This window comes from Pseudorca crassidens, chromosome 1, assembly GCF_039906515.1.
Source record: "Pseudorca crassidens isolate mPseCra1 chromosome 1, mPseCra1.hap1, whole genome shotgun sequence".
NCBI lineage: Eukaryota > Metazoa > Chordata > Mammalia > Artiodactyla > Delphinidae > Pseudorca > Pseudorca crassidens.
Window position 1 is genome coordinate 50,188,105 of NC_090296.1, and position 24,068 is coordinate 50,212,172.

Below are 24,068 nucleotides of genomic sequence, written 5' to 3' on the forward strand. Positions count from 1 at the left end.
ACACCCAGTGTATGGGGAGGCAGGCTGTGCTACTGGAATCTAATAGGTAACACCAGAGATGCTGCTAACCACCCTACAGTGCATAGGACAGTCTCCCACAGCAAGGAATTACCTGCCCCAAAATGTCAGTAGTGCTAAGGCTGATGATGAAAAGGAACAAAAAGTTTTCCGTTTGTCTTGATGCCATAAAGTGCAGAGGACGAAGCCAGTGTGTACATACCAGCAACCTTTTTCTTAGCAAGTCAATTTAGGCATCTTCCAAAGGGAAGGGTATGCAGAACGTGCTGAAAAACACTGCTTGATTTATCTTTAAACTTGCCCTTGGGACTTCCCTGGTGGTCCAGCGATGAAAGACTTCGTGCTCCCAATGCAGGGGGCCCGGGTTCGATCCCTGGTCAGGGAACTAGATCCTACATGCCGCAGCTAAGACCCGGCACAGCCAAATAAATAAATAAATATTAAAAAAAAAAAACTTCCCCTTTTGTTGGTTGATACATTGTACTTGGTTGATGCCAATTCCATAGTCTTGATTGAAAAAGATTTTTTTCTAGTTAAAAAACATGGGGAAAATGTTTTGTGCTATATGTATACAAGTTAAATTCATGACAGAATGGAAGTATGTTATTTATTTTATCCTGAAGGTAAAACAGAAAGCTAGGACCATTACTTAATGTCTGGTTGATTTTGTCCAAGCAGACATTTCAGCAGTCAGTTGAAGAATAGAGAGAAGCCAGCAGGGAACATTTTGTTAAAGTTAATTATAGTCCCCTAGAGTTTATATGTCCTGGGAAATATCTACAGATAGGGAAACAGCAGCAGCCATGAAAATGTCCTGTTTATAAATACATCTTTTTAAATACAACCATGAGACGTGATGGGTGGGCTTGTTTATCTCTTACAGCTGCACAGATGTCCCAATCTCTCTGACTTCCAGCAAAAAATTTCTAGTATTCTAAGCCACAATGAAAAACTGCTGAAAGAAAAGGAAGCTCTAAGTGAAGAATTAAATAGCTGTGTTGATAAGGTAGTAAAAATAAGACTTTTTTACCATCATTGGACAGTGTGTACCATAATGAGCATTTCTCTAACACCAGTGGCACGTGGGGGGCTACATGTTAGCCTAAAAGTCTCCTAGAACAGCATTTTGTGACCTTAGAGCTCCTGAAGCCATGATTTTTTTTCTTTTATTGAAGTATAGTTGATTTACAATATTGTGTTAGTTTCAGGTGCATAGCAGTGATTCGGTTATACGTGTATGTGTGTGTATGTACTGCTTTTTTCCCATTCTTTTCCATTATAGATTATTACAAGATATGGAATATAATTTCCTGTGCTATACAGTCAATCCTTGTTGTTTATTTTAGATATGGTAGTGTATATCTGTTAATCGCATACTCCTAATTTATCCCTCCCTCCTCCTCCTCTTTTGGTAATCATAAGTGTGTTTTCTATGTCTGTGAGTCTGTTTCTGTTTTGTAAATAGTTCATTTGTACCATTTGTTACATTCCAGATATAAGTGATATCATGTAATATTTGCCTTTCTCTGTCTAACTGACTTCTCTTAGTATGATAACCTCTAGGTCCACATTATTTCATTCTTTTTTATGGCTGAGTAATATTCCATTGTAGGAAGGAACACTTAGGTTTCTTCCATGTCTTGGCTGTTGTAAATAGTGCCGCTATTAACATTGGGGTGCATATATCTTTTTTAATTAGAGTTTTTGTCTTTTCTGGATATATGCCCAGAAGTGGGATTGCAGGATCATATGGTAACTCTATTTTTAGTTTTTTAAGGAAGCTCCATACTGTTCTCCATAGTGTCTGCACCAATTTACATTCTCACCACAGTGAAGGAGGGTTCCCTTTTCTCCACACCCTCTCCAGCATTTATTATTTGTAGACTTTTTGATGATGGCCATTCTGACTGGTATGAGGTAATCCCTCACTGTAGTTTTGACTTGCATTTCTCTAATTACTAACAATATTGAGCATCTTTTCATGTGCCTGTTGGCCATCTGTATGTCTTCTTTGAAGAAATGTTTGTTGAGGTTTTCTGCCCATTTTTTGATTTGGTTGTTTAGTGTTTTTGTTTTTTTGTTTTGTTTTGATATTTAGTTGTATGAGTTGTTTGTATATTTTGAAAATTAATCCCTTGTTGGTCACATCGTTTCTGCATGTTTTCTCCCAGTCTTAAAGTTGTCCTTTTGTTTTGTTGATGGTTTCCCTTGCTGTGCAAAAGCTTTTAAGTTTAATTAGGTCCCATTTGTTTATTTTTGCTTTTATTTCTTTTGCCTTGGGAGACTGACCTAAGAAAATATTGCTACGATTTATGTCAGAGAATGTTTTGCCTATTTTCTCTTCTAGGAGTTTTATGGTGTCATGTCTTATATATACGTCTTTAAGCCATTTTGAGTTTATTTTTGTGTATGGTGTGAGGGAGTATTCTAACTTCATTGTTTTACATGTAGCTGTCCAGCTTTCCCAATGCTGCTTATTGAAACACTCTTTTTTCTCCATTATATATTCTTGCCTCCTTTGTCCAAGATTAAATGACTGTAGGTGTGTGGGTTTATTTCCGGACTCTCTATTCTGTTACATTGATCCATATGTCTGTTTTTGTGCCATTACCATACTGTTTTCATTACTGTAGCTTTGTAGTATTGTCTGAAGTCTGGAAGGGTTATGCCTCTAGCTTTGTTCATTTTTCTCAAGGTTGCTTTGGCAATTTTGGGTCTTTTGTGGTTCTATATAAATTTTAGGATTATTTGTTCCCGTTCTGTGAAAAATGTCATTTGATAGGGATCACATTAAATCTGTAGATTGCTGAAGCCATGATTTTAACAGGAGTCTAGATTAGTTGTTTAGTAAATATTAAGTACGGTAATATAAAGTTTGTCTTATTTTAATAAGTAACTATGCTACTTAATATATATTATTTAAATACATCACTATTCTACTTATATATAATATAAATAATATAAATATTATGTGTTTAATAATCTGAAATCCATTACATAGACACTTTTTTTTCTACTGTGTTTTCCCTAGCAAATCCAAAAACACTGCCTTTGTGCCACCTGCCTTAATAGGCATTCCATATTTTTCTATTATGGCACACTCTTGGGATTTCTAATTGCCTTCCAGCCCACCACGTCTCACCCAAAAACATGAGGCAATGAGAAGGAAAAATTGAAATCCCCAAAGAGAAGAGACTCCTCAAAATTAAAGGTACAAAGGGAGTCAAGGAAATGTCTCTCTTTTACCTTGTCTTGATCCCCTTTGTAGAGAGATGGTACTTGATCTTTTCAGTATAAGTGAAGGCACGTGAAATGAGGCTAGACATGTTTGTAGAAATGCTGTTACCTCTTTTCTTTTCCTGAATCAGTTGGCAAAATCAAGTCTTTTAGAGCACAGAATTGCTACTATGAAGCAAGAACAGAAGTCTTGGGAACACCAGAGCGAAAGCTTGAAATCACAGCTAGTGGCTTCACAGGAAAAGGTATGTGGACAATTCTTATTTCATCTGCACAGTTAATATTTTCCTATATCTCCCAACAGAACTCCAAGTGGAAAGAATGTTCCAGGTGGTTGTGGTCTAAGAGGGCTCAGAATGATTCAATTTAACTAATATTTGACACCTTACAGTATAGTAAAATAATTTGAACAGTGTTTCTCCCAAAGTTCATTATTATGAAATAATCATAAGATTATCTCATCATTATGAGATTATTTATTTATGAAAGCTTGAGAATAGTGTGTAAAAATGACTGCTTATTTCTAATTTAGAATTAGGATTTCTAAGGCAGGTTCATGCCCTATTATAGTTAAAGCTCTCTATTAACATTCTGTTTACCAATTTAAATTTTTTAAAATTGAAATATATATGCGCTGTTAGCATGGAGTAGGGTACTACAAAGTATGTTTTTATTTTCATCTAAGAGGTCCTTTACAAACCAACATCACAGTCTAAAATGTAATTTCTACAAAGTTCAGTAAAATCATCTGTCGTGATGCCTGTTGGTACTCCTTGGTTCTGTAAGATATCACTTGGTAATATACCAGATGACTATACCAGCAATACCTTGCTCTAGGTGTAGTTCATTATTGTCCTAAATATAACTTAACATCCTGTAAAGATACATAATATCCTAGATTTGCACTGAGCAACTGAAAAGACCTGGATATAGTAAGTAGAAGCAGAAGGGACCTTGGAGTTCTCTTGTCTTAGCTCATTCATACATGGACATGCTATAGGTGAGACCATGAGGATTTGTCGCAGTGTATGACTGTTCTCATGATGCAGGTTCAGAATTTAGAAGACACCCTGCAGAATGTAAACCTGCAAATGTCCCGAATTAAATCTGATCTACGAGTGACTCAGCAGGAAAAGGAGGCTTTAAAACAAGAAGTGATGTCTCTACACAAGCAACTTCAGAATGCTGGTGACGAGGTAATTTCTTTTCTTCTTTATTGAGATCTAACTTTATACAGTAAAGTGCATAAATTTTAACTCTATAACTTGATTGTTTTTATACACATATATGTATGTATATGTAAATATACACAGTTATAGGTAAAATATATATGTATGTTTGTCTTTGTGTAACCACCACCTAGCTCAAAATAAAGAACACTTCCAGCACCCAGGAGGCTCTCTTGTGTCCCCTTCAGTTGATAACCTCAAGGGAACCACCATAGGTTAGGGGTGCTTGTTTCTGAACCTCACATAAATGGAACTATAGTGACAAGGTAATTGTGCAAGTCAGAAGACCATGGCTGAGTTGTTTTGTAGTAATAAAAACATTTTGATGTTGTAGAAAGTAAGTCTCGTTTTAATATATCACAATGCTGTTTCACCTATGTGCAAATAAATTAAGAACAATGTATGTATGTCAGTCTTGGGTAGATGTTAAGACTTTGTCCTACCATAAAAGTAGGCACTAAATTCAGCTACTTTATCTCTTGGTGATACTTTTTTTTAAACAGTGTTTTTTTAAAAAAACATAACAGTTGCTTCCATTTTTACAAAATTACTTCTGGGCTGAACATTTTTTCAAAATGAGATTGTACCTTTTTTTTTTTTTTCCTTTTCATGTTTTGGCTTAAAAGGCAAAACGTGAAAAAGAAAAAACCCTAACCCTAACCCTTTTTTTACCTTTAAAAAAATTTTTTTTAAAGCATTTTTCAGGATCCAAAAAAATCACCGTGGTAGCTTAAAGCATATTCCTGAGTTCAGGCCTCAATTATGTGGATGATACGTGCTTTGGATTCTAAAAAAGGATATGATTGCATATGTGAAAATGAAAGTAGAGTTTAGCAAGGGAAATCTTTCAAGTTAGCAGTGCGTTTCAGAGTTCTCTGTGTTCTCTGTTAACCAAAAGAATAGTTATTTGGGTTCAAAGCGTAAGAATGAGGTAATTTTTAAGGTCCCCAGTCTCTATGCGCTTGGGTCCTATATGGAACTGGGACTTGCCCTACAATCATCTTTGCTATTAGATTTGACGGGACTATTTTGCCAAAGATCATTTTAAACAGAGAGTTTCCAAACCTTTTTTTTTTTAAATCAGCATTCAAGAATATTGTTTTACTTATATCTAGATATACATGTGCTCACTCTCATTAGATGCTCAAAAAAGAAATCAGCTTGTTTTTAAGGCTTAACTCTACAATTCTCTCTTAAGAACTGGGCCCCAGAAATAGGCACCCATCCATCAGGATTCCATAACCAACAGCAAAGGCTGTCCTGGGACAAGTTGGATCACCTGATGAATGAGGAACAACAGCTGCTTTGGCAAGAGAATGAGAGACTCCAAACTGTGGTACAGAACACCAAAGCGGAACTCATACACTCCCGGGAGAAGGTAACTTGAAAAGTTGTACATGGTGGCATATGTTTGTAAATGATTCTTTGATACAGTGATTCTAGGGTATGGATTTGAGTATTCTGGTGTGGCAGACTTATTTTAAGAATGTATAATTTATCATTTACTTGCAATATAATTTTATCATGCTGTGTTTATATAATATTTTTCATTTTGTATAAGCAGTTCTATATTAAAATCTGTGATCTTATGAATGGAAATTATGTTAACCATATATTCCTCATTCAAATAGGCTAGCCGCCAAGACTGGTAGTATAAAAATGGCAAAACTAAACTCAGTTCTTGTGGGTCTAACTTCTTGTAAGAGAAAAGGTGCCCCTTTTAAAAGACAGCATTTCAAGGCTAGAATGGTCTTTAAAGATCATCTTTTTCATCACTAAGCTGATGTTTAAATTCTTTACCTCTGCTAAGCAGTTGACCAACTATGTTTAACCTATGCTTAAATACCTCTTTTGAGGAGGAACTCTCTTAGGAGTCACAGATATTCATTTAGAACACCTACCATGTGCCAGAAACTCTGCTATCACTGAAGTTGCAGTGTTGAACAGACTAAACATGGTTGCTGTCCTCGTGGAACTTAGTTGATGTAAATGCATTGTTTCAGGTGTGAACAGTCCAATACAAAGTCAATGGGACTGTCACCCCCTTCACTCCTAAAAGTTATGCTCATGTCAGAGCAGAGGTGCCTACAGACTATGTTTTTTTGGCAGCCACGTCACACTATTGACTCCCAGTTGTTTGGCTGAGCCAGGAGTCCCTTTGTCCTTCTCTGATCCTCAGTGTTGCATCAGACTAAAAATAGATTTACCTAGAAAGGATCTTTTGAAATCCAAAAATGTAATAAGCTTCAAGAATTGGCAGACTTGACTGGAAAAAGTTTTCTTAATACAACAAAACCCAAGCACTGAATACAAACTTTCCTTATGTTCGCTTTTTGTTTTTCCTGGCTGGGTGGTTATATTAGCATTTCTTCCTCTTATACTGGTTCTTGTTAGGTCCGTCAACTGGAATCCAACCTTCTTCCTCCTAAGCTCCCAAAACATCTAAACTCATCAGGTACTGTGAAGCCCACAGAGCAGGAAAAGTTGAGCTTAAAGAGAGAGTGTGAACAGTTTCAAAAGGAACGATCTCCTGCTAATAGAAAGGTGAGTTTTTGAGAGTTAATACCAAGTGGCTGTGTTCTGACTATGATGCATCCCTAAGTGTATGTTTCTTCCCCTGCATGCTTCCAGGAAATGATTACAATGGCATATTTTGGTTCTTCCTTATATCTATGCTTTTTTAATCTTGTCAAAACAGTATCATAGTTCTTTTTGATTGAGTGACCGCTAGAAAGGAGCAATTTAAGTTTTTATAAAGAAGATGGTTAATTATCTTCATTAGTATCATAAGCTTCTATAAGCCTGAATATTAGGAACATCTTAATATGGTCTGTATTAGTTAACTATTGCTGTGTAATAAATTAAAACAACAAACATTTATTGTCTCAGTTTCTGTGGGTCAGGGATTTGGAAGCAACTTAGCTGAGTGGTTTTGGCTTAGGGTCTTTCCTGAGACTGCAGTCCAGATATCAGCTGAGACTGCATTTATCTGAAGGCTTCACTGGTACTAGAGAATCCGTTCCAGATGTATTCATATAACCGTTAGGAGGAGGCTTCTGTTCTTTGCTAGCTGATCGCCAGAGGCTCAGCTCCTCACCACCTGGCCTTTTCTCAGGCTGTGGCAATGAATGATCCAAGAGAGAGAGGCCCCAAAAGACCAAGATGGAGGCTGTAGTATGTTTTATTTGCTAATCCCAGAAGTCACACACAATCATTTCTGCTGTATTCTATTGGTCACACAGACTAATCCTGGTGTAGTGGGGAGGGGACAAGGCAAGGGTTTGAATACCAGAAGACAGGGATCACGGGGTACCCTCTTGGAGGCTGGCTACTACGTGGTTAAACCTCTGTAGCATGACTCAGTTTGTTTTCTATTCTTGGTTCCATGAAGTTAGAGTTCTAGGCCAGTGTTAGCGTGGGAGTTCTTGTTGTTACTTGTTTTCCTTTCTTTTTCTAAACTAAACTCAGAGTTTTCACTACAGGCACACCTTGGAGATATTCTGGGTTCAGTTCCAGACCACCACAATAAAGTGAGTCACACAAATTTTTTGGTTTCCCAGTGCCTATAAAATTGTTTCCACTATACTGTAGTCTGTTAAGTGTGCAATAGCATTATGTCTAAAAAAACAATGTACATATTTTAATTTAAGAATATTTATTGCTAAAAATGCTAATAACCATCGTCTTCAGCAAGTTGTAGTAGTAACATTGAAGATCACTAATCACAGATGACCATAACAAATATAATAATAAAAAAGTTTGAACTATTATGAGAATTATGAAAATGTGACAGAGACACAAAGTGAGCAAATGCTATTGGAAAAATGGCACCAATAGACTTGCTCGACACAGGGTTACCACAGACCTTCAATTTGTAAAAAAACTCCGTATCTGTGAAGCACAATAAAAGCGAAGTGCAATAAAACAAGGTATGCCTGTATTACCTTCCTCTTCTGAAAATTATGGTTTGTTTAAAAATCTGGAAAGAATGATGAACAGTCATTTCCTTTTGTTATAAATATTTCAAAAAAATTTTTTTAAGTTTGTGAAAGTTACGACCATTGGCAGTAAGAAGACTGGTTGTGCTCTAAAGCTGAAATGTCATTTAAGTTTAGGTACATTCAAGTAAACTTTTCAGAAAGACATTGAGTTTCATCTAGCTGCTTACCAAAGGAAAAGTCTAATGATAGGTTTTAAAATAACAGTGAATTTAAATGTACTTAGAAAGATTACACTTAATTCCATTTAACAATTCTTGCTACCCTCCTCAGTTTTTTTTTTTTTTTGCGGTACGAGGGCCTCTCACTGTTGTGGCCTCTCCCGTTGCGGAGCACAGGCTCCAGGACACGCAGGCTCAGCGGCCATGGCTCACGGGCCCAGCCGCTCCACGGCATGTGGGATCTTCCCGGACCGGGGCACGAACCCGTGTCCCCTGCATCGGCAGGCGGACTCTCAACCACTGCGCCACCAGGGAAGCCCCCTTCTCAGTTCTTTTTGATAGAAACAAAAATCAGCACTCTAGAATAGTGTCATATGTTTTCTACTTAGCAATATTCTGAGTCCCAGTGTCCTCTAGCTCATTAGATTCTCATAAGATTCTGTAATAAAGAGAATTCCAAAAAAGGATACTCATAAAATCTTCAAATTTCTTCTTTAAAATTGAGAAAGGAGTTAAATCACGTTTTATGTATTCTCAGTTCTAAACCTTTAAACTTTGCCTTAAGACATGTTTTTCCCTACTGCAGATCCATAGTAGAGGATCATGAAATCAATCTAGTTAAATAGCAGCATTTTAAGTTATTAAATTATACTAGAAAATATCAGAGTGCATGGCTCATGGTAAGGATAATTTCATGAAATTTTTCTCTTAGTGATATATACTTATAACTGATTACGTATATATATTCATACACACACACACACACACACACACACACACACACATATGTGGGTGTGGGTGTTTGTACTGGGTTGCAAGAGAAAATGTGCTTCTTACAGTGAGTGGCATTGAAGTTTGAAAGCTACCTGCCTTTGGAATCTGTTCTATGTGAGGAGTGGTGATTAAAACTAGACTACCTAAATATAATCAGTACACTGAATTATATTGTTTGTTGTTTTCCCTTGATGAATGAACTCAGTTTTCTTCCAAGAGTTGAGATTTGTGACTAGCGTAAATTCGTCAAAATAAAGTAGAGCAACTCAAGTGTTCTGTTTTTGGTTTTAAGGGAGTTTTTTGTTTTTTAACAGGTTAGTCAGATGAATTCCCTTGAACGAGAATTAGAAACAATTCATTTGGAAAATGAAGGCCTGAAAAAGAAACAAGTAAAACTGGATGAGCAGCTAATGGAGGTAAGTTTTTAAGCAAGTGGCCTTAGCTGTGAAGAATATTTTAATCCATGAATGAGCCATTTGTTGAGAGAGACTAGCATAGCATTAAATTCCTATTATGAAAACAGTGAAAATCTAAGTACATTGCCAAGCTGGATTCTTTGGTCTGTCTTACCAAGTTTGATAGATATTTTTGCTAATTATACAGCCATAGGAATATACACTGCTTCACAGAGGAAGGAATAATGTTGACTATCTTAAAATGCAAGGACCTGTACCTCAACAAATTCAAGTGGCAGGGACTCTGTTCAGTACTGACCAAGAGGCTCAGAGCTCTCTCGCCATTGCTGTGGTTTTAACAGTTTCCTGATACATCCCACAGTGTAGTGTTTTATAGATGTGATTGCTCTGTAACAACCTGTTCAGTTGGGAAATGTATGCAGGGAATTTAAGAGCATTAGCATTTAGAGGTTTAATTTTCAAGGGCTGCTGTTGTTCATTACTATATTTGTAACTCAGCACTGCCTTGGGAGAGGTACATCTGATAAATATAAAAGTGGATTTGTAAAACCTGTCAGCTTGGACATTGAGTTTCCAGTCTAATAGATTGCTTTCTGAATACCAAGCAAATTATAGGATGTAAAACAACTTATGTAAAATCCTCCTTAATAAGTAAAAATTTCATTGAGATACTTTGCTTTGGGTAATGAAAATATTAATTAATCCAACATTTAATGACCTGTAAAATTTATATAAGGTATAGAGGCCTGGGTAGAAAATGTCTTTCTGTGCTCTTAAAAAGTACTATGTATACAAATATTTTTAAGCCAGAATTATAGGAAGGAAGAGAGATATGTAAATATTTTCTTTCATGAAGCTGGATACATGCAAAGGTAAGTTTGATGCTCGGTTTTTATATACGAAATATGGGCAAACATATCACATTGACATTTAAATGACCGCTAAGGTTTCTGTCAATTTTATGTTCTCTGATTTATCCACTAATAGGGAGATTAGTGAAACTATAAAGAGTGAAATCCAAACCATTTTTTATTTCTCTGACAGCGTATAATAAATGTGTTTAAAACCGTGGGCTGCAGGCTGTGTTTAGATGTAGATATGCTTTTCTGATGAAATAATTATATACTCTAATGAATAAGATATCTGAAGCTAAGCGTGACATGTCTGGTACCTGATTGAAAAGTAACAAGGGTATACTTAATCACTGTCAGATTCTCTCCAAATGCTCTGTCAACAGGCCAGTTCTTCTCCCACCATTCTCTCTGGCCTCAGAAGCCCCCTTCTCTCCCAATCCTACTTTACATGATTAATCATCATAAGCAATTTCCCCTCATTACTCTTCTCCCTGATCTAGTAGTAAATATTTGCTAATGGATGAGGGAAATTGAGTGTTCCTGGCCCTGGAGCTGGAAAAAGAAAAAGCATGAATTTTTAATTGGAACACTGAAAAGAACATCTCATACACTGTTCTAATTAAAGTTTCATTAGAAATAAGACCGAGCTATGAATTCTGTCCAGACATATAAATTCGATTCTTCAGCAGCTTTATTAAATGTAACTCACACACTACACAATTCATCCATTTAAAGTGTCTAATTCAGTGGTTTGGGTATATTACATTATTTTAAAAATTGTGCTAAGCATATAGATAGATAGATATAAATGGTTAAAATGACAAATTTTGTTAAGTGGCATTCGGTGGCATTAATTACTTTCACAATGTTCTACAACCATCACCACTGCTTCCAAAACTTTTTCATCACCCCAGACAGGAACACTAACCATTCGCCAGTAACACTCCATTCCACCTTCCCGCCAGACCTGTAAATTGGATTTTTATTTATGTTATGATATCTATAGATTAGGCCAAATTTGAGGATGAACAGTGGTTTTCACACCATTTTTTGTGCCCACCTGACCTGAGGGATAGGTACATGCCTCTCACTCTGGCATTGATTCTCATCGGGTTTGGGGGAGAGGCAGTAAGTAGGCAGGGAGATGTTCCTACATCAGAATCTTTGGGATCAAGAAATTTAGGGAAGGCTTTCTAGGTGATTCAGTCTGATGTATGCACCCCCTTGGGGGAAGGGGTTTCTCCTCATCCCTATATGCCAGTTTGAAAGTCACTGATGTAACATAATACATAGCCCTACCCCAGGGTAATTAAAGATCCCAAACCACTAGACAAGAATATGGAAGAATCTGCCTCCCACTCCAGGGTTTTTTCCAACTGTATGAAGCAGGGTTCTATAAGCAATTCATTTTGATCACTCAAAAACAGGGTTATAGACTATTAGCAATTCTTAAAGTCTGTTGTGTACCTCTTAGCCAACAGTTCAGACACTGGAACAACAAAAATGTTTTATAGTTTATATTCTGCATCTCCACATGGCAAGGTGTTTAACATCAGGTCCATTCCATAGTGGACTTGAAATCTTCTGAATTATTATATTGGGATGGGTGGAGGTAAAGGTAGCAAGCTCGTAAACCAACCAAATTGCAATAGATGAGGAAGTGGCTGCAGAATTAGAGCTGTGAGACATTTTAATATCTGTAAAATTTATATACGGAGAAATGTAAATGTTGGTTCTAAGTTCCTACTGACTAGAGCACATGTGGTCAGGTATATAATATACACAATTTGTACTGTTCTTTCTCTTTATAACTCATATTTTCTTCCTCTTTGTATAACTCCTTAATTCTCTTTTGTTTTTGTTTTATCTGTGGCTAACCTGTACCTAGAACTCTGTGGTTGGAACTAGCAGAGAAGGGTGCAGTTCTCTGCCTGAGATAGTGTGTGAAGGTAGAACATTCTTTCAATGAATTTCATGGCATGGAGACATCTCATTAAACTCCTTGTTCATGTAATCATTTCTGCCACTATGACAGTTAATAAATACTTAAGGTAAGAGCCAATATTCATTTTCATTTTGCTTTAATTTTGGAATATATCTGTTTACATTTACATCAGGATTTTCCTTAGTATTTGAAGACGTGTGTGAAGAAAATCATCCCACTGATATAAAATCAGGGGATCATAATTCTCCATATTCTTTATTCTTAAAAATAAAGTGGTGGGTTTTCTAAATCTATAACTAGAAATATTTCAAAATGGGTAACACCCCACCTCAGAAATTTAGATTTAAGGAAATGGATAGTGGCTCTGAAGTTTCATGATAACATTTAATTATAGATGTGTCTTAGAGGGCCTTTTTCCCTTCTCACATGCCTGGGGGTGCTTCTTCTTGAGCTTAGTACTTGGTCATATTTGTTGCATGTCTTCCATTGAGCTCTGTGTCTGCTGAATGTGTTGACAGATGTGAAGTGGCATGCTTCAATAGCCAAATGCAGTGCCTTCTCCTTTCCCTCGCCCCAACTTTGACTGGCTTGCGATACACATACCATTTCCTCATTGTCTTGAATAAATACTTTCATTCCATGTACTTCAATTCCCAGATGTTCTGGGGTATCACCTTATGCCCCGGAATTGCCTGTCTGATAAACTAAGATAGGTTAAAATAATTTGAGATGCAAGATGAGAATCTTGAAAACAAATTGCTAACTTGGAAAAAATGTAGTCATTGAACATTCACTCTTAAGAATCTTTATGAGTGGTAAGTGGCAAAACTCTAAAGCATAATCTCATTCTCCCCTTTGCCTATTCCAACCATTTTTTTTAAAAAAAAAAAAAAGAGGGATAATTAAATGTTCTAGTGTAAGAAGAAAAAAGGAGAATTCAGACATATGTACATCATGTACCTCATGTCTTATAGTCACTTAAGAATGAGGAAGTACAGTTTAAGTCTAAAACTTTTAAGGCCTGCTTATGCATTAAATGTATTATCTCCTAAGCAAAATGATTGATTCTTTATTCTTACTCAGGATCATGTGCTGCCTGCTTTCAAGTTACCAGTGAGTCTGAGAGGCCATTAATGAATTCATAGACTTCATTACTCTCTGCTTGCCACTTTCAAGGGCAACTCTCTGATTGAAGGCACTGCAGCTGACCAGGGCTTTGCCCTTATCCTCTAGATGCAGCACCTGAGGTCCACTGTGATGCTTAGCCCATCCCCTCATGCTTGGGATCTGCAGCTGCTCCAGCAGCAAGCCTGTCCAATGGTTCCCAGGGAGCAATTTCTGCAGCTTCAATATCAGCTGCTACAGCCAGAAAGGATAAACCAGTGCCTGCAGGAGGAACTTGAAAACAGGACTTCTGAAATCAACACACCACAGGTATGAGGATCTTTTTCTAATAGTAAACTCAGATCACCTAATTTAATTTTACCTGCTTATTTGAAAGTTATACCAGTTCACATGTGGGGATGAAGAACCTAAATCTTTTGTCAGGCAGTTACACCTTACCTGAATTACAAATCCACAGAACTGCAGTGCTGTTTTGGTTTTGGTTTTTTGCAGTGCTGCTTTTGAGCTCTCAGCTTCTAAGCTAGGTAATTAAGTGTTCTGGGTCTCCTTTGCACATTTGTAATCGATGATGAAGTCTCAGGATCACTTGAGCATATTGCACAATTGACCTAACATTCTTGTCTAATGCCAAAGATATTACAGAATTCAAGTGCAACTCTAGGATATGTATTACTAACAAAGCATCCTGGGTTTTCTTGTACCAGAGGAGTATAGCCTGCTGAGTTCCATGGAATTCACAAATGGGCACTTTTCTCAACTAATAAAGTAAAATGTGTCATCAGTGACTTTTTTAGTTGACATAGTTCATTTAACTTATTTTTTTAATGATCTAGTTTGAAAAACTCCATTTTTAAGAAAATAAAGATCTTCTTCCTCTTCCCTTTGAATTAGCATTATCCCAGCTCACTACCAGACACAATCTTATATTACCTAGGTTTTCAAATAGTTATTTCTCTTTAGTGCTTCATTCATGATTCTCCTCTTTCAGAAGTCTCTTGACTCTTTGGTCTTGCCCATTTATTCAGAATTAGGAATAAAATTAAAACTACTCCTTAGTTTGTAGAATTCTAAATTAGTTTGTTCTAGTTTGGATGCTCTTCTTCTGTTTTCAAATACCTTACTTTTCAGTTGACGTTTGACAAGGAATTTCCCACCTCTCTTTCTGTAATCCCCTCACCCTGGCTTTGCAAAGTCACATTAGCACCATAATTATACATTGTAACAACTTGGTTTTCTTCTCCTACTAGTATATATCTGTGCTTTTGCATGATGTACTTCTGTCATCTATTCTTTCTAACAGAGGCTTAAAATCCATGTTTTTGGAAGCTTCCTACACTCAATTTCCAAATACTAAAATTTAATTCCAGAATTAAAATTGTGATGGTGGGTGTTGGACAGATGCTTCAACTCTTCATTAAAAACTGAGTGACCTCAGTTTTTAATGGACATTTAAAACCAAATGATTAGACTAAGATCCTACTCATTGCTCTTTCATATACACTATTTTCAAAACATGCTCTTCCCAACCCACCCACCAGTGTTTAATCCTTTTACTTCAATTATTTGAGGATTAGATAGACAAAATTTAAGACTTTTGTACTTAAAAAAAAAGAAAGAAAGAAAGAATTTCTCCAGATGGCAGGGTGGACTGCTTATTGCTCTCACTAGAATGCCATGGCAGGCTCTCCTGTTTCTGGTAACTAAGCTGACACTAATTTTAAGAATATAGAAAGCTATTAGAATCTGCACGTTGTCTGTGTGTGTGGAGTGATGTGATTTCTTCTGCCTTGTGTTGCTTTGCTTGCATATGTAGTATTGATGTTTGCTTTTAAAAATTGTTTGCATTATAAATGTGTGAATTTAGACTCCCCCAAAAAACATAATCTTGACATCAGGGTGAAGTGTACCACTTGCCTTCTTTCTCTAGGCCTTGCTACCGGAGCAGCGAGCAGTGCATGCAGATTCCTACAGAAGGATTGGGCACCTGTGAACACTGGGCTGTTATTGCTGGCATTTCTTACCATGGCAGATACTCAAATGCACACACCCACACACACCACACAAACAGAGACATAAGCTGAGAAATGTTTTGGAATCAAGTGCTCTTTTAAGTTTATTATTATTATTGTTGTTGTTAAGCCTTTGCAGTATTATGTTTCCTATTTATGTAGAAATGACAGATTTTGTGAATCAAATTCACAAATTTAAGCTTGTTACACGTAATTATTTATACGATTTAAAGAGTGTGGACTTGAGATTCTTGAAAGGATGTATTCTATATATTTTCTCATTCCATATGTTGTAACTATTTTTAACAAAAGGTACTACTTTTATATGTGAAATTTGAAGAAAATCAGGGTTATTTATACTGTTTTATATAAGATGTATAATACTTTTTTGACAGGAAAAAGGAAATTTTTGATGAAATAAAATAAATTTTAAATATATGACTGCTTTTGTTTTTCCTCTTTCCCCACTCTTTTGCCATGCCCCGTGTTCTTTGAATTAATTATCTGGGGTTTTTTTTGGTTTGCTTAGCTTTTTTTTTTTCTTTTAAGGCAAGTGGAAATCTGGCATTTTCCATTTATGTTTGAACTTTAAAAAGCCATTATAACTTTTAAAATATAGGATTTTAGATGTTCTTAAGACCTGGTTTCTTGAAATTTTGCATTACTCTTTTGCCTACTACAATTTTTCTCTTCAAATTAGTCTTATGGCTTAGTTGTTTCTTTTATGCTTGAATAAATGTTATTATTTAATATCCAAACACATGTTGGCTTTCCACTCACATTTGGTCATTCTTTTTGTGCTTTTTAAAGGACACCTTTTTTGGGAATATTTTTTTATTTTTTTATTTTATTTTATTTATTTTTTTTTTTTGCGGTACACGGGCCTCTCACTGTTGTGGCCTCTCCCATTGCGGAGCACTGGCTCTGGACGCACAGGCTCAGTGGCCATGGCTCACGGGCCCAGCCGCTCCATGGCATGTGGGATCTTCCCGGACTGGGGCGCGAACCCGTGTCCCCTGCATCGGCAGGCGGACTCTCAACCACTGCGCCACCAGGGAAGCCCCGGGAATATTTTTAAGGACAGGTTATGCCATCAGCCATTAATACCTGAGTCTTGCTTAAACATTTGAAGAACCTTTTAAAATCTGAAATTCTTTTTTTTTTTTTTTGGTACGCGGGCCTCTCACTGCTGCGGCCTCTCCCGTTGCGGAGCACAGGCTCCAGACGCGCAGGCTCAGCGGCCATGGCTCACGGGCCCAGCCGCTCTGCGGCATGTGGGATCTTCCCGGACTGGGGCACGAACCCATGTCCCCTGCATCAGCAGGCGGACTCGCAACCAGTGCGCTACCAGGGAAGCCCTGAAATTCTTTACGTGAACATTTTGGTGGACTGGGAGAAAGGGCCGTCAGTTGCACTCTAAATCTTGTTCCAGGTCACTCTGCGCTCCAAAACCCACACACTCCTTAATCCATCACTGTTGTATGAGGAGAGAAGGAGAAGCCAGGGTCCTTTTTCTGCCCTATTGTTTTGTCTAGGAGTTTTTTTATGGGGAGATTTTCAGTTTTAAATCTGTTCTAATGATAAACCCATCCTCCAATTCAGATATGTGCTTCACATTGACAGGTCAAATTAGGAAACCAATAACCAGAATAACTAGCAGGAAGAGGCTATTAGAAACACTAACACCCTCACAGTAATCAGCCATTTCAAAGGAAAAACAGACACATATTGCAAGCTAATTGGAAATGTTAGGTGATCCTAAATAAACTCAGTTTTTGATTATTTTGTTGTTGAGATGCCCACAGTATTGCAAAGACCCAAATCACAGATGAAAGGTTGAGAACCATCTTTTAATTTACTTTGGATACCTATTTTACTATAATAAGTACACACAGATCTTAAATTATGGGTTTTAAGAATTTTGCTTTATCTCAGGGGAAGATGGTAACACAGGTAAGATTCTTCTTTTGTCTTTGATTCTTTCTCTAATAGGGTTACTTTTCTAACATGTGCAACCCATGCAGTGTTCAGAGCTCCCATTTCATCAGAAATCCACCCTTCCTGTTCAAAGGCAAACATTTGCTGTCCTTTCTCTAGGCATTTTATGGGGAAAATTAACTATTAGTGCTTTTGTGTGGCATGATTTTCAAATGATAATACAAATTTTTTTCTTTCCTTCAGGGAAACCAGGAACACCTGGTAACTGTCATGGAGGAACGAATGATGGAAGTTGAACAAAAATTGAAACTGGTGAAAAGGCTTCTTCAGGAGAAAGTGAATCAGCTCAAAGAACAAGTGAGCCTCCCAGGTCATCTCTACCCACCCACCTCATATTCAACTTTAACTCCAATTTTACATTCCTCTATTGCTATTAACTTGTTAACTTTTGTTGTCTAATAAAAGCAAATTCTATTATAAATGTTTAGAAGAATTTAGGAGTCACTCTTTCCCATATCATTTCAAAAATATGAATTCTGTATTCTACATTGTTTTTTTCCAAAGTTCTTTTGAGTCATATGTTTGTCTACAATTTAAAAAATGTATATTTGCTAGCAGTGACTCTCATGGACCTAAAGCATTTCTAATGAGGTTCAATTTAAATTGAAATTTTATAGATTTTTTTTTCCCCAGAGAGGAAATATTCCTATTTAAATAAAAAGAAATTTTATATTGGTAAAAAATTGGGGGATAATAAGTATAACTTTAGCTTTCCTGTTTGCAACAGCTATGACAGCCTCAAAAACAACCTTATGGCTATAGCCAGACCCCAAAAGGTTGTGTTTTGAATTAGAATCTGGACTCTTGAATTCAGGACCACTAGTTAGCCTGATCCTTTTTTCCTGCTGGTGGCAGGTGTGGCCTCAGTGCTTAGAAATTATTTGTGCATCCACTGAAGAGACATACAAGAAGGACTACTTTCTAGGAAAGTTTTATAACTTCTCTGGAATCTGAGATTGAGACAAACTGTGGCGGGAGTGGGAAGGTGGAAATTGCCCAACCTGGTTTTTCAGATATATAAAATCCAAGAAGAAGAATTCCAAGGGAAAGTCTAAATGCAGAGGTAGACAGGAACTTTCCTCAGCCCTATATCTTAATACACAAAATGGAGAGAAAGACCTGTATTTACATTTATTGATTCAATCCTTTAATCCTTTATTCAACACATAGTTACTACATGCCAGGTTCTGTTCTAAGCACTAGAAATACAGCAATGAACAAAACAAAATCCTACCTATATGGAGTGTAGTTCACTTACTACAGCTACTAGTGTAGTTCACAGTACCAAGCATTCGGCCAGATAGCAGTTTCAAAAATAAAGAAAATGGGTAACACGGGGTGTGGTCATCTACAAACACTAGCATTAACTGTTCATCCTGTCCTGGGAGAAGAAAAAGAAATGAGAGATAGGGAAGAGCAAACAGTAGAGGGTCTTAGTGCTAAGCCACAGAGTTTGAATTTCATTCGGTAGTAGATAAGAGTCATCAGAGTGTTTTTTAATGGCAGGAAAGGAGGAAAGTTTGTATAAAAACAGTTCGATAGAAAGTATGTTAGTATTATGTTAAACTTGCCAGTCACTTAGGTTCTGGGCTTCAGTGTGATAGTCTTTATCATTGCCCTTTGAAATGCTATTATGTAAATTAATTAACCACTCCTTAGTTTTCTTTACTCCCTTAAACCTTTATACTTGTAGATGCCCTGCCTGAAACTGGGTGTAAAATGAGGAGTTAAAGGTATAATGAGGGAAAGGAGATTATAAGATATTAACTAACAGGAGCAATAATAAAATTATCCTAATGCTGCTGACAAGTTTTCCTGCCCTAACCAAGACTGTATATTCTAACAATAAAGATTAGAATATCTCTTCTAGACAAGGTTTTATACAAAGAGGGAGAGTTAAGGAAAAGTAACCGCCAAATCTTCTCTCTTTATTTTAAAATTTGGCTCATGTATTATAACAATCAGTAGGTTGTATGTGGTTATGAATGGGAAACTCAAGCACCTATTGTTAATAACAGTTAAACACAGTTCACACCCTCAGAAATTTAAGTTATAAAAGTATTTTGGTATTTTTAGAGAATGAATAAAGAAATAATACCTAATTTATTAGGTTGAAAAATACCTTCATTTTCGAGCCCTCAAATATCAATTTGTTCTTTTTATTAGTGACTTCTACAAACATATTATGCAGAGAAACAGCTTGGAATAAGTGGATTTGCTCTACTTGTATCCCTGGTGCCAGGTCTGATGTTAAAGCTGTATTGTAAAATGAAAGAATATAATTGATAGAAGCCATTTGCCTTTATAAACAACTGTCCTATGTCAGACCTTAAATTTAAGAGAATTACAGAAATGGAGTCAAGATGTTTCTGGTTCTGTTTCTAGCTCTGCAAGAATACTAAAGCAGATGAGATGGTGAAGGATTTGTATGTGGAAAATGCCCAGTTGTTGAAAGCTCTGGAAATAACTGAACAGCGACAAAAAACAGCAGAGAAGAAAAATTACCTCCTAGAGGAGAAGATTGCCAGCCTCAGTAATATAGTCAGGAATCTGACACCAGCACCATTGACTTCTACACCTCCCTTAAGGTCATAGCCAAGCCAAAGGATAAACACTCATAGTTGTGCACTTTACTGAAATGGATGGAGCATTTCAGTATGTTCTCTCAACCGTTGTTTTTTGTGGGGTTTTCTTGGGTTTTTTTTTAAACTTTAATGGCTTAAAGTTAAGCCTAACGTAAAACTTCCAGCAACAGAATTAAAATCTCCATTCATTGTAATTAGTTTTTCTAAATAGACTATAATGGAAGTTGCAAACAAATACATATTTCACTGTTTGAATTATTCCCAAGCTTTGAATTTTTAAAAATATTCTAATAGCCATCAAGAAGGTGATACAAAAACAACTCAAGAATCTTAAAACCCCAGTTTTGAATGAATTTTTAAAAATTACTATTATGTATAAGTTTATATGTAAATTGCAGATATTTAAAAGTTGAGAAATTATTAGCTGGCTGTTTTGATCTTTATTTTATAACCAAATGTACATCTTCTCATACATTTACATATGAAAAAGTCATTCCGTTTCTAATAGTTCTGGTTTTTTGAATTAATTGTTAGACGTTCTGTTTGGTAAGAGAAGCTGGTATTAATACCACTGAGGTCAGAAATGCCAGAGTCCATAGAACTCTACCTTCTAACACCTATGACAGTATTACCACTCTTTATGTATTACAGATCTAAAACTCATTTACTCAACTGCACTGTTAACTAATGTTAAAACTTTACCTTCTTTAAACAGTCTTTTTCTTTTTTTTTTTCCTTCTTAGAAGTTTCATTTGGGAGCTTGTCTTCTAAGAAATGGATAAAGCCACATTCTTAAAGCATTTGAACTATAGGGTAAGCACTGAACAAACTGCTTTGGAGTAAACAGCTACTCCTAGAAGAGAGAGAAGTAAACCATGTGGGTTTTTCTCTCTCTAAAGTCTTGGATTTCATGAACTTATATTTGGGGTTGCCTCAAGAACTCAGGGAACAATACTTTAAGACGTCTTCCTGAAATACTGTAGGGCCTCGTTAAGAATTTGAAATGTATAAACCATGTGACCTTATTTATTTGTCATATATTTAGAGCCATAGTGGGATTTTTATTTCTACATTTTTAGTGAATTTAATTTTCTGGAAAAAGGCCTTGATTTTAGAGTTAAAAACCTCTTCTAACATATGGAAGAGTTATTGTTTGCTTGTTTGTTTAATATAGGTCAAAATTTCCATGCTTCCTATTCCTCTGCACCTCAAATCTGATAAGAATTTCTTACTGTGATAAGCATTCGCATGCCATCTGAGGTAAAGGAGTGCCAAAAAGGATTTTTCCATTCAGTCTCAAGACTAGAACATTATAGAACAGTAAACATTTTGAATAACTTTTTTCCCCAGGTAAAATCTCTGCTTCTAGCCTACTTCAGCCAGGAGTTGGTTGGTAAAGAACTTACTATGGGGCTTCCCTGGTGGCGCAGTGGTTGAGAGTCCGCCTGCCGATGCAGGGGACACGGGTTCATGCCCCGGTCCGGGAGGATCCCACATGCCCCGGAGCGGCTGGGTCCGTGAGCCATGGCTGCTGGGCCTGCGCGTCCGGAGCCTGCGCGTCCGGAGCCTGTGCTCCGCAGCGGGAGAGGCCACAACAGTGAGAGGCCCGTGTACCGCAAAAAAAAAAAAAAAAAAAAAAAAGAACTTACTATGTGGGACACAAACAGAGCTCATCACAGCCACCTACAGAGCTCATCACAGCCACCTATTTGTTTTTGTGGAAGAGTAATTAGATCAGAAAAATTCACTTTGATAAATTCCAGGAAAGCCAAGCCCATCAATTTATAAGAGGTGTCACAGGAAAATCAAACACTGCCTTATGGGCAGGAAAAAAAGATGAAGCAAACTGCTTAAGAAGCCACGTCAGAAACTCAATATCAACAAAATAATTTGCATTAAGGAACTTTAGAGTTCCTTGGGCCTAACCATATACTATTAGTCCTACCTGCCAACACAGGAGTCCTTGCTACAAGAGCCCTGACAAGGCAAGGTCATTTGTGGGACTGGGAGTTCATGCTTCAGAAGCAGACTTTCTCACTTTTGAACAGCTCTATTATCAGAAAGTCCCGATTTTCCCCTGGAAAAGAATTAATTTTAATCCCTCCCTACAATTATACTTCAAAACATTTGATATCTGCTGTCATGCCTCCCCTAATCATTTTTCTCCAGTGCAAACATTACTAGTAAACTCAACTACTTGTATGGCATTGACTTTAACACTTAAAACTGTGGATAGGCCTAGGTTAAGGTCATAAATAAACTAAGCACCTGTGGTATATTTATGTGATATGCTTTAAGTTATTCAAGGTTTTTGCCATCAGAACTGAACACCAAGCACATTTCTCAAATAGATGGCTTACCATATGATCACACATGTTGTGTTTTTTATCTTTATTTTTTACATTATGAAAAGTATAGATTAATTTGTTTCTTATAAATCTGTATGTGTATATAAAGTGTTGTACAATGAATGTAAATATGACTTCTGGAAAATTTTAGACTACATTTAGAATCCCTTTATCTAAAATCAAAATGCTGCTCAAATGAAAGTTAATTTAACTAACACCTCGGTGCTTACTTCTTGCTTCACTGCACTCATAAAATTGGAAAAAAGATCAATACAAGAAATATATAGTTACCTTAAATTATATATTTGTGCAGCAGATTATTTTTGTAGACTAGAGTGGGAATTTAACTGGCAATTTATAATATAGCTTACAGCTTTTAAAAGGCCTTTTAAAGAGATTAAATGTAAACTATTAAATGTTTAGATTTTGCTTTCAGACTTTATAATAGAACTCTTTACAGTCACCTTATATATCTTATAGGCATTTAACTCCTCATTCATTAAAAGTACTGGTTGTTAAATTCTCTTGATTTCTTAAGAACAGTTATTTAAATAAGTCTTAGGAGATAGGATCTTCATTTCAAGGAAAGAAAATCAAGTTTGCCTTTGTGATAATGTTACCCTTAGAAAAGGAAAGTGTGGATAATAAAACCTACATTGTTCTATTTTGCTTTCTTCTGCTTTTTAGAAGCCTGAGCTATTAAGTTCAAATTTGTGAAGGAAGAGAAGTAGAAGAGGAGGGATAGAACCAATCACAGTATTTATTTTTCTAAAACTTAATAAACCCAGATTTTTTTAAAACTATTTTAAATATGAATTCTTCCCAGAAGCTTCAAATGCATCGTTTATATATTTAACCTTAAACATAAGTAGATCACAGTCATAGGCTTTCAAGGTTTATGAGGAGTTCTTACAGGTCTAATATTTCAATAATGTACCAATACCCAGGGCAGGTATTATGATGAGGAACTTTTGTTTTTTTAAGAATGAATAAGAGTTTATGGTGGACTTTAACGTGTGAAAATGATTTTTTTATCTTTGTGATTTCTTTTTTCTGAGTAAAGGAAGAGAAATGTGTTGCTATTGTCAGCATCTTAAAGGTAGTCTCACTCAAGGCAAGGCTAAGTGCTTCGTGATAGTATTAAGCAAGTCTTGTTTTGAACGGATTACCTAATGACTCACTAGAATGATATAAATTATACAAGTTATGCCAAAACTAAGTCAAAACCTAATAACCAAAGCATTCGTTATTTAAAACTTATTCACTATATCATGTTTGGACCTATTCAAACATCTCAGCCCTGTAAAACAGTTTTGGTTTTATGACATATGGATAGTGGTTTAATAATAAATCCAAGTTAGCTTTTTGTTT

The 24,068-nt window shown here is 36.3% G+C and overlaps 1 protein-coding gene across 21 annotated transcripts in view; it reads left to right on the forward strand.

Moving 5' to 3' along the window:
* NIN (ninein) overlaps positions 1–21,534 on the forward strand; it is a 102,768-nt gene extending 81,234 nt beyond the window's left edge. For 4 of the 21 annotated variants that reach the window (XM_067736173.1, XM_067736228.1, XM_067736098.1 and 1 more), the window contains 12 exons: positions 902–1,024; positions 3,387–3,500; positions 4,305–4,451; positions 5,683–5,862; positions 6,879–7,028; positions 7,967–8,014; positions 9,732–9,833; positions 13,716–13,745; positions 13,866–14,066; positions 17,948–18,061; positions 20,150–20,352; positions 21,093–21,534. In XM_067736173.1, the coding sequence (XP_067592274.1) occupies positions 902–1,024; positions 3,387–3,500; positions 4,305–4,451; positions 5,683–5,862; positions 6,879–7,028; positions 7,967–8,014; positions 9,732–9,833; positions 13,716–13,745; positions 13,866–14,066; positions 17,948–18,061; positions 20,150–20,352; positions 21,093–21,120 (1,440 nt within the window). In that variant the 3' untranslated portion in view covers positions 21,121–21,534. Of the gene's footprint in view, positions 1–901; positions 1,025–3,386; positions 3,501–4,304; positions 4,452–5,682; positions 5,863–6,878; positions 7,029–7,966; positions 8,015–9,731; positions 9,834–12,575; positions 12,739–13,715; positions 13,746–13,865; positions 14,067–15,684; positions 16,263–17,947; positions 18,075–20,149 lie in introns of those variants that run through there. The other 17 variants (XM_067736237.1, XM_067736209.1, XM_067736218.1 and 14 more) reach the window with 13 other exon arrangements.
* Positions 21,535–24,068: the final 2,534 nt, after the last annotated feature.